Genomic DNA, 10,489 nt, shown 5'->3' on the forward strand with positions numbered 1-10,489 from the left:
CAAGGCTCTTGCCTCCACCATTGACGGTGGCAGCTGACACAGACTGTGCCCACTGTGTGCCAGGCTGTGTCCAAGCACCGACTACGCCATCTGTGGGTGCCCAGACAGGCAGGGGCAGACGGGGCTTGAACCCAGGCCATGCACACTGTGTCTTCAATGACCCTGCCCTACCGTGCGGTCGAGCGGCAGGGCTCAGCATGCCGAGGGGAAAGGAGGTGCCATGGGGACAGACAGCTCACATCCTGGGGACAGCCCCCAGCCATCTGAGAAGGGCCATGATGCCGAGCGCAGGCCCCGGGCAGCGTCTGGAGGGCTGGCCGCTGAGGCCTGGCTCTGCCCCGGGCCTGTGGGCTCAGGGCCACACACTCCCCCCCCAGGGTATCCAGGTGTTCCCACGTGAGCCCGGGGCCTGACGTGGGCAGCCTCTGGGGATCCTGCAGCTTTGCTGGCCAGTTCCAGCTCCCAAAGACGCCCTCCCCACCATGTGGGCTGCTTGCAATGGGATTTCTGGATCCAATTCAAATACCATTTAATTACCCCAGGCAGATGGCAATGCTGGTGATTGGAGGAAATCGAATCAGGGTCCCTGGAGACAGTGGGAGCGGGGGCAGCAGCCCTGCCCATCAGTGAGAATGACACTCTTCCTTCACCAACCAGCCCCCAGACCACTGTGGAGCCTGCGTGCCAGGAACAGGAGAGCAGGCATGAGAGCAGTCTGGGAGAGGATGCAGAGGAGGGCACTCCAAGGTTTTGGGGTCCAAGAGTTGAGGGGTGGGTCAGGCATCCACCCTGGGACCCCTTTAAGTGATTCTGTGAGCGAGGGGCATCGAAGCCCATTTTCCAGAGAGAAACACTGAGGCTTGAAGTGGACAAGTCGAACGCCCCGTGAGCATGGTGAGTATGGGCTCCGGCTGGCTGGCAGGCTCTCCCTCTCCCCTCACGGCCTCCTCTGGGAAACTCAATCCCCAAATCCTTAAGTAAACTTCCTCCCACAGCAGCACCTTAGCCACCAGGCCAGGACTCCGTACACACACCGGCCGCGCACCGGCTGTCCCAGTCATCGAGGGCTCGTCTCCGTGTCCTGGGACTCCTTCCTCACCACACTGCCCAGTGGAGAAGTCTAAACCATGCTCCTCAGGTAGGAGACAAGAGGGCAGGGAGACAGACCGGGGTCCTTGACAAGTCCCTGCCCCCAGCCTGTGTGGCTCAGGAGCGACTGCTTCCTCCTGTCAGCTAGATGACCTTTCCCAGCTTTTGTTCTCTAAGAACTATCGCCCTTCAGGCCCCACCTGGGTGAGGTCACTTCTGTGGGCTGCCCAGCCGCTGCCCAGCCCCCACCCAGCCCCAGATCCGGGGGGGAAAAAGGAAAGCCGGGAACCACTCATAGCCCTGTTCCTCCCTGGGGACATGGCGGGTAGCAGGTCAGGGATGGAAACCAGTTTCCGGGGTCCTCCAAGGAAACCACAGACCTAGGACTAGGGAGAAGTGAGTGAGGCATTCACCTCAAGCACACAATTTACGGGGGCATGAAAAACTCCGTAATCAAGATAAATCAGAATTCAATGCAATGTTTGAAAAACTCAGATTGGCAAACTGTGGCCTGCTTTTGTCAATGAAGTTTTGTGGAACAAACATCCAGTGTCATTTCTGACCAGGGACCTCCTGAATCTTGCCTGAGGGCACCTTGCCCCGAGCTCCACCCCTCCCAGGTCCTGCAGGGGGGTGGGTGGACAGCCCCGCTCAGAAAGGCCCTGAATCTCCCAGAACAGAGCCCTGTCTATTTGCCACTTGGCAGCGGCCGGCAGCCTGAGGGCGGTGGGAGCCCAGTGCGAGCACAGAGAACGGCCAGAGCTTTTCAGAGGCAGGATCTGGCACCCGCGGGGCTGCTGGGCTTCCTCTGCGCACAGCTGAGGGGGAGCTGGGGCGACGCGGTGATTCTCATACCCACCCCCACCACCAGAGAAATGAGCACGTGGCAGGGACCATCTTGACTGACTGACCGCAGCTCAGGGTCCACCCCCAGCTCAGTGCCTGCGGAAAGAGCTGAGCTCAGCAGTTCCAGGCTCCTCGGGGAGCCAGGAGGACAGGACGCGGAAGGGGACGACAGAGAAGATGGGGAGGGCTGGCCCAGGGATGCTGAGAGAATGCCAACGAGAAAAGCTCCCTCTGCAAAGGGTATGCTGCCCAGAACCTCAGACCCCCATACGGGACTGCACGGCTCAGAGGACAGGATGGGGCCAGCTGGACCTCACGCCACCCCATCCTCAGTGACGACACACAAAGACAGCCAATCGCCCCTCCCCCTCCCAGTGACCTTGGGCTCCTGGGGTTTGGCTCAGCTTCTCATTTGGCAAGGGCCCCTCCTTTGGTTCCTAACTGACCTGCCCCCCAAATCTTTACCCTGAGCTCCTGAGGGTGCGGCCCAGGCTCTTTCTCTTTGCAAAGACTTACTTCTCACTGAGAGGTAACAGGCTGTGATATTAAAATAACTCGCCAAGAACTGCTCCGGAATCCTAGACAATTCTTACAAAGACGGTCTGCGGTCTGCGATTCCTCACCCCTCCCGGTGGGGCTGCTGGTACCTGGAACCCCTACACCTCTGCTGCTTCCTCAGCTCCCCCAGTTAGCAGCCACCACAGTAAGGGAGCAGGACTGCCTCTCAGCCGGACATTGTACCCAAGACGCGTTGCACACAAATCATTTAGGCGTAAGGTGGGTGTTTTTGCCCCTAATTTGCAAATGAAGGCTCAGAGAGAAATGAAATAACTCCATTGAAGTTTACAAGGCTAAGAGGTCACAAGGTCTTCCAGGAAGACCACCGTTAGCAGCCATCAGCCCAGGAGAGCTTGGGAGAACTGTGTACATACAGACGCCCACTTGTGGGTAACGAGCACTCAGGGACTTCCGGGCGGAGAGCGCCCCTCGCAGCAGGGCCCACCTCAAAGGCTTGGAGACGAATCTGAGACCTGGACCCGAATCACCCTTCCACTGGCCCAAATAACTAATGTAACTAGTCCCTTCTGGAAAAGCCCCAGGGGGTACAAGCCTGTCTGCTCTTCTCTCCTAAGGGACGCCTAACACCTCCCTGAACCCTGAAAAGGAACCCCAGAGGTTAGTGGGACCTCCCAGGAGGGATGGAGAAGTGAGGCGGGTCATCACCTTATCTCGGGATGAGCTGCCCCCAAGCGTGAGGGGCAGAGCGAAGGCTGCCTGGATGCCACCACCTCCCCTGTCACGCCCAGCCCACATCAGCAGGCCTGGCTCCAAGATACTGTGGCTCCACCGTGGAGGGGTGTGTGTATGTGTGTGTGCATGCACACGGGCAGGGGACAAACACGAAGCAGCCCGTGACCTTTTGTCTGCCTGGCACACTGAGTCACTGAGCCAGGCTCTGACCTGCCACCAACCAGCTCTTCCTCCTCAGCGACCCAGCCACAGCAGGAGGGGTTTAGATAAGCCAGCAGAAGGACTTCCAGCCTCATGTTGCTAAGCCTGAGAAGGGGAGCCTGGCCTTCTGCAGCCCTGTTCCTTCAAATCATTGTCACTGATGTCACTCCTGCCTCTTCTGGGCAGTCTCCATGCACATGCTTCTCCTGAAAAGGATGAGACCCACTATTTTTAAGAACCTATGTGTCAAGCTCATATAAAAGGGAACCCCTGTAATGTGTGAGGACGGCCCCATCCGTGAAATGCATCTCCCCCACGTTACTGAGTTTCAGAAGGTGAAACCTAACAAGCCCAAAGCCACACGATTCGTGATGGTGGAGATGAAATTCAAACCCATCCATGGGGGACCCTGCTGCACCACTGAGTGACCAGGAGGGAGGGAGGGCAGCCGGAGAAGGTCGCCCCTCAGAGACCTCTGCATTGGTCCTGCCAGCAGCTGCCACAGTGCCAGGAGTTGTCAGCTGGGACCGTGGTTCCCGTGTGCACTGAGGAAGCCAAGGCCTGGGGCCAGGAGCTTGGAGCTCAGAGCAGCAGGCTGCTCCCCACCCAGGGAAGGCGGCTTCCTCCGCAGCCAAGGACCGAGGATGTGGACAGCCCCCCTTCACTGAGCATCACCCCCTCCCCGTGGCAGCCTGCCAGGCCCGGGGAGGGCGGCTGGAAGCAGGATCGCTGCTCCCAGGGGAGTCTGGCTCGCAGACACCAGGGGCTTTCAGCTGACTTAGCCCAGAGAAGGCATCTTCCCACAGAGGCCAGTCCTCTCTAGAACAGGGTGGCAAGATCCCACTTGGGGTGCAGTGTAGGGAGAGCCCTAGAGCCCTGTGGCAGCCAGAGTGCCCTGTTGCCCTCCCACTTGCCCAGACCTGCTGACGCTGCCCTCAGAGAAAAGACCCAGACTGGCTCTGAACCCCCAGACACGAAGGCTCTTTGCCATGGGGTCAAAGGGCGTGGGTTAATGAGGCGCGGGCAGGCCTGGTGAAAGGAATCTGTCAGCCCTCTCTGCCAGGCTTCTGTCATCGAGCAGCCCCAGAGCACGGGACAGAGGTGCACACACTCCAAGAAAACCCAAGGAAGCCTTGGGGTGTCCAGTCAGGGTGCCTGGGGTTCAGGACTCTGGCCCCACTCCCTCGGGGAGGTCCTTGACCTTTCTCTTTCCATTCATCCCAGGGTCCTGGCCACTGACTTCTGAGTGATGCCCAGGGACAGGCAGTCAACAGGGCAGGGCACCTGGGGACAGCCTTCTCCATGGCTCTCTAGGGCGTCAGGATATCAACAGTGCCCAGGGCACCTCAGGAAGGGGGAGGAAGCAGGCAAGCAGGATGGGGTGATGTGTCAGGAGCCAGGGAGTGGGGGTGTGAGGAGAGCCGAGAAGGGGCATGTCCCTGTCCTGAGCTGGACAGACCCCCAGCAGGCCTTCGGCCACACGGGCCGGGGTGTGAGCCACCCATCTGAGACCTCTGTCGTCTGGGAAGAGAGGTCAGCCCAGCCCAGAGAGCCCCGCTCAGCTCAGCTCGGCTCCAGCATCACTCACTGTCCCACCCCCATCTCTGGGCATCTGGCAAGGGTTTCCCATGACCTCCCGGGAGACAGGAGAGTGGGAAGCGCCCAGAGCCCAGAGCTGTGACAGCATCTGCATCTGATGGGGACAGCTCGTGGGGACTAGGCCCTGGGGACCTCCCCTGCTAAGGAATGCAGAGCAACAGGCGGCTGGCCTGAGAGGACAGTGAGGCTGTCTCCCCGCCACCCCGGGCTTGGGCCCAGTCCCTCTGCCAGCTCCCCTCAGTGCACCTTCCCTCCGGCCTCTAGGGGACCAGCAGCCTGCAGGAAGCCCAGGCGGCCTCCGCCACAACTTTGACAGGCCTCCACCAAATGCAGCTCCTGCATTTCCAAGGGGAATAACCTCAGTCCCCTCTGGGGCTCCAGCGGGGGGAAGTGGGGTGATGAAAGTACAGTGTGCGGCACACAGGAGGGGCAGGCTTCAGGCTTAGCCACCCCTCGTTCAGTCTCCTTTCCACCACAGCGTGCCATCAATGGACAATCAATGCATTAGAGGCGGATTCTGCATTTCACCTAATAGTCTCGGATGGACCAACAGAACGTGGCCCCAGGACCAGCCCACAGATGGACTGTGTGGGCCCCCGGCCCGCCCTTTGCCCCCATAGCTGTAAGAATAAGGGTGCCAGCAGGGTCACCACTGCCACTTCCCCCAGCCCCACCCTACCGCTAGCTTGGAGAGGTTTTGAAAAGCTGAGATCCAATCAGACAGGCTAGCTGGGTGGGGGAGGGGACACGTTTCCGGGGCCTGTGGTTACTACACTGCACTTCCTTGTGGTGACATAAGCCCTGTGTCGGCAGCACGAGGCCACCACCAAGTGCTCAGGAGGTTGTGTCAGGCCTTGGTCTCCCTGAATGTAAGCTGCCCAGCATGGGACACACCTGGCATTGCCTGGCCCTGACTGGCCTGGGGTCAGAGGGTGGGACTCTGAAGCCACCCCATACACCCCCCTACACCCTTGTTTCTGTCTTCTCCATTCTCTGTCCCGAATCAATTTCTCTTGATTCAAAATTCAGACATTCACCAGGACTTCAGAGTAGCCCGGAACTGGGGAAACGCATGCAGCTAGAGAACCCCAGTGGGAGAGGGCGGGTGCAACCTAACTGTCCCTTGGGTCCTTGGCTGGTCTTCCCCAGCCCCTTCCCAGCCCCTGCTCATCCCTGTGGGGTCCACGGATAGACATGGGGCTGGCCGAGGGGCCTCCCCATCCCCAGCAGACTGGCCGGAAGGAAGCTGAAGGAAACCGGGCAGAGATAAGGGGGAGGGGTCAGGTCCACTGGCACTGCCCTCACGGTGGAGGCTCAGAGCTGGGGGCTTGAAAGGGTCTTAAATAAACACTCCATGTGATTGGCTTCCTTCCCCAATTCGAACTTTACCAGCTTGCATTTCCTAACCGCCGCCCCTTCCCCTCTCCCACACTGGTCAGGCCCTGGGGCAGATCACAGCTCAGCTCTCCTCTCGCCAGGGCTTCCCCCTCCCCCACCCCAGGTAGAGGCAGCTCTAGGACTTTATCTGCAAGGGGATTAATGGATAAATGGATGGCAGGCAGACTGGCGCGCTGGCCTGGGACCCTCTTGGTACAAAGTGTTCAGGAACAGAGGGACCACACTCCAGGGTGGGGCTTTTGGGGTCTGCTCACACCTAGACCTTCTCCCCTTACCCACAGCCCCAGGTGCTGAAAGTTTCCCCCTCTGGCTCTCCCTCAGCCTGGCCTTCTCTGGTGATCTGTAGACAGCCAGCTTTGATCCTTGTCCCAAGGAGATTACAGGCTGAGAGGCCTGGGCCTGGCACTTGTCATCTCATCTAACAGCCCAGAATATTACACACACACACACACACACACACACACACACACACAACACACACACACACACAACACACACACACACACACACACACACACACACACACAATACAGCAGACCAAGTCTGTCGCATTGTCTTATTCCTGGCCTCCCCCGTCCCAAGGGCAGGACCCAGGGCTCCCCACAAGTTGTCATGGGGACTGAGAAAGCACTTCAGTTAGACACAAGAAAGGACTTTCAGAAAGTCAGAAAGACAGCTGCACCCAGGGCTGGGTCCTCAGCAATCAAACCCTTGGCTCTTCCCACTCTGCCCCAGTCCATCACCCAGTCCTTTAGTGGGGCAAGAGGTTTCTGGGGGTGGGGACGGGGGCTAGAAGGGGATCCAAGAGCACAGAGAAGCCCCCGACATCACCCCAGTGGCACTGTCTGCTCCCCACCCCAACTCCAGGCCAAGCCTGTCCTCAGCTCCCTGATTAGAAACTGGGCTCTGTCCAGGCATTGTCTGCCCTCCACAGCTGGCTGCCCATTGAGGTCTGGCTGGCGTGTGTGCGGATTGGGGTGGGTGGGGCCCACACCTCCCAGGAGCCCTGAAAGCCAGGCTCCTCTGATAGTCTTCTCACCCTTCCACCCAGATTGGCAGCTCAAAGCAAGGAGTGGGGCACCCAGATTTCCCTGGATGATTTGAGTGGGAAGCAGAGATGACACCGGTCATCCTGAAGAATGGGGTAGAGTGGCAGGCCCAGTCCCTTTCTGTGGAAAGTGCCCGAGGGACCTTCTGGTGGTGGTGGTGGGAAGGGGGCACCAGTGCTGTCTCACTCCTCTACACAAAGTGCCAACCCCAAGGGGCTTTCCCACCCTTGGCCATACCCCAGTCTAGTCTGGGGACCCTGACAGAGTGGAGGGGGCCTTCCTTGGCTCTCTCCTCAAGGTGGTGTCTAAAGGAGAGCCCCCCTGGGAGGCCACCCTAAGCCCCTTCCTGCCCAGTCCTGGTTCCCTGTGGGTGGAGCGGTGGGGCTTCATTTTTGTTTTACATGCACCCAGAGCGACCCCCCCCCATCTGCAGATGCCACACTGAATCTCTCACTCCCACCCCCACCCTGTACCTTCCTCCCTCAACCTCCACAGTGTCCTGCTGCAATGTCAGCCACAGCAGCCTGACCCCGCCCGCCCAGCAGGCACCTGCGGGTTCCCCTTTGTCTGTCTCCTCAGGTCCCAAGGCTGCGCTCCGGTGGTGCACGAGTGCAGCCTGGTGCATGGGTGGGGGCACCTCAACCTCCCTGCATCACCTCAGAGCCTGAGCAGCAATCCCCTCCTCCTCTCTGGGCTGCAGACCGGCTGGCCAGGGGGCTGGGGCATGTGCCCTGGGGCAGGAAGGTGCAAACCTTTCCATAGTCTTCTCTCACCCTATCTAGAGTGACGTGCCTGGGTTCTTGGAAACTGGGTCACCGAACGCTTGTCTCAGAGACCCACCCTAGACCTGGACTCCAGACTCCCCCCCCACGCCCCATACACACGCTGGGCAGAGATGGATGGTCCTCTCCACCACCTCTGCTCAACGGGCAGCCCCAGACTGTCACTGTCCCACCAACAGACCCAAAACAAAAACGGAGAGGTGTGGTGGAAAGCATCTCCAACCCAACAAAGGACACCCATGGCTCAACTTTGCAGTGTTTCCTGCCCTTCAGCTCTGTGTCTTCCCCCCAGTGGAATCCCAAGGTTCATCCTCTCCCCACCTCCGTCGTCAGGGTGTCACCTCAAACCCCAGATAAGTCCTGCGGTCATCCCCACCCCATTTTATCTGAGCGCCTAAGGAGGGGGCATGTGGCACACCCTCTGGCCTCAGAGATGGAACCCCAGGTACACCTCTTCCTCTGTCCCCAGGCCCCGTGTCCTGTTGGGACAGGGCCAGCAGGGTCCTCTGCCTCCCCACAGAGGCACGGCACGGTCCCAGCTCTGCACTGATCTTTGTCTGCAGCGGGCTCCCGCCGGGGGTGTTGCCTTGCCTGGCAGGACCCAGAGCACAGAACCATCCAGCGAGGGTGGATGAGGGGAAATTTCCCCCCAACATCCCGGTATGAGACAGTAGCCCAGTGGGGAGGCGAAGAGGAAACACACAGACGCTCAGCCGGGGCCAGGGCTGGGTGTGAAATACCGGATTTCCTTGTTTATTCGATTTTCTGATTATTAAGGGCTCCCAAGAGGGGCCCGAAATTACCACCCAAACAAAGCCACCTTCCATGCGGCCCGCCAGGCCCACGCAGCCCCTCCTTCGGGAGTGCAGGCTCCGGACCTAGCGGCCCCGCGCCCACACGACACAAAGCCCAAGACCCTCTCCCGCGCGCCGGCCCCTACCTGACGGCCACCTTGACGCAGCAGTCCCCCTGGCCGGCCATGGCCCTCTGGCGCCAGGCTCTGGGCGTGGATCAGGGGCGAGGGTCTGGGGGCCAGTGCCCCAGGCGGCGGCGGGAGGCGCGGGCGCTGCAAATGGAGGGGGCCGCGGTGGCTAGAGGTGACATGCTCGCGGGCGCAGGAGGAGGGTCACCCGCGGCCGGGGGTGGCTCCCTGGGGCTGGGCCCGCGCGCCCCCTCGCGCCATCGGGCGGCAGCGGGAGCTGGATGACAGCGAGAGGACAGCGCGGTACCAGCGCGCACACCTCCCACCCGGGCGCACCGCCGCAGGGACAAAGGGGGCGGGGGCCGGCTCGGTCCACGCCCCGCCCGGAGCTCCGGCCCAGGCCCTGGAGTCCCGCCCCCGGCCCGGCCCACCAATCGAAAGCCTGAGTCGACAGCAGGGGCGGGGCTGGAGCCGTTAAAAAGGACCTCTTGGCGCGCGTCTGCCCGCGTGCTGGGGGCCGGCGGGAGTGGCGGGTCCGGGCGGAGGACAGCCGTGCACGGAGAAGCCAGCCGCGCGGGGCCCCAGCTCGAGGGCACCCCCGTTTCGTGAATGAGGAAACTGGAACGCAGAGAGGGAACTGCCCAAGGTCACAGCGAGTTAGAGGCTAAACGTGGGTAAGAACCCAGGTCTCCTGGCCGGGGCTTCCCTTCCAAGCTCCCACGACGATTAGCTTCCCTTCTGCATTTATGCTGCTGCCGACCTTTATTGAAGCTTATTCCCCTTCTGCTGACCTTTACTGAAGGAGATTCTTGCTAATGTCTGACTAAGATCCCGTCCACCTCAGCCCTGCGGCATCTTGAAGCTCATCTTTGGGTGGATTTTCTTGGCTCTCAGGCTCTTCCCTTCAGCTAGACTTTTGTGACCCTCCAATGGTCGCCCTGGGCCTGGGCTCACACTCTGCCTGTTGTGGCTGCTGGGGCAGAGGATCAGTGTGGGAGGCCTGAGCTGCCCCAGGGACAGGAACGAACAAAGGGGGCAGCTGGGGAGGTGCTGGGGGGGAGGTGGGTGTGGAAAGGGGAAGGGTACTGCTGCCTTTCTGTGGGCAGAAAGGACCAGGGGAGCCCTGGGGGCTTGAAGCGCAGAGCCATGGTGGAGGAGACCAGAGCCGTGAGAAGTGGCAATCCCGTTTCCAGCCCATCTCTCCTCCCGCTGGGCCTGGGCACCTTCTCTCTGCACCCACCTCCATCTCAATGCCCAACACTGGGGCCAGTCACAGGCCCCCTCACCAGCTGCCTGCCCTCCCTTCACTTCAGCCAGCTCCCTTCCCTGGAAAGGACCCAAGCGGAGGACCC

The 10,489-nt window shown here is 60.7% G+C and overlaps 1 protein-coding gene and 1 long non-coding RNA gene across 5 annotated transcripts in view; one reads left to right on the plus strand and one right to left on the minus strand.

Annotated features, from left to right (window-relative positions):
* KIF21B (kinesin family member 21B) overlaps positions 1–9,501 on the minus strand; it is a 39,414-nt gene extending 29,913 nt beyond the window's left edge. For all 4 annotated transcript variants that reach the window (XM_019750866.3, XM_019750864.3, XM_088799188.1 and 1 more), the window contains exon 1: positions 9,156–9,501. In XM_019750866.3, coding sequence (XP_019606425.2) covers positions 9,156–9,196 — 41 coding nt within the window. In that variant the 5' untranslated portion in view covers positions 9,197–9,501. The remainder of the gene's footprint in view (positions 1–9,155) is intronic.
* Positions 679–6,383, plus strand: LOC141567943 (uncharacterized). The gene is made up of 3 exons (XR_012490981.2): positions 679–894; positions 996–1,138; positions 3,069–6,383. It is a non-coding gene; the product is annotated as an uncharacterized LOC141567943 (long non-coding RNA).
* Positions 9,502–10,489: the final 988 nt, after the last annotated feature.

This window comes from Rhinolophus sinicus, chromosome 6, assembly GCF_057876585.1.
Source record: "Rhinolophus sinicus isolate RSI-liver-muscle chromosome 6, RSI-T2T, whole genome shotgun sequence".
Taxonomy (NCBI): domain Eukaryota; kingdom Metazoa; phylum Chordata; class Mammalia; order Chiroptera; family Rhinolophidae; genus Rhinolophus; species Rhinolophus sinicus.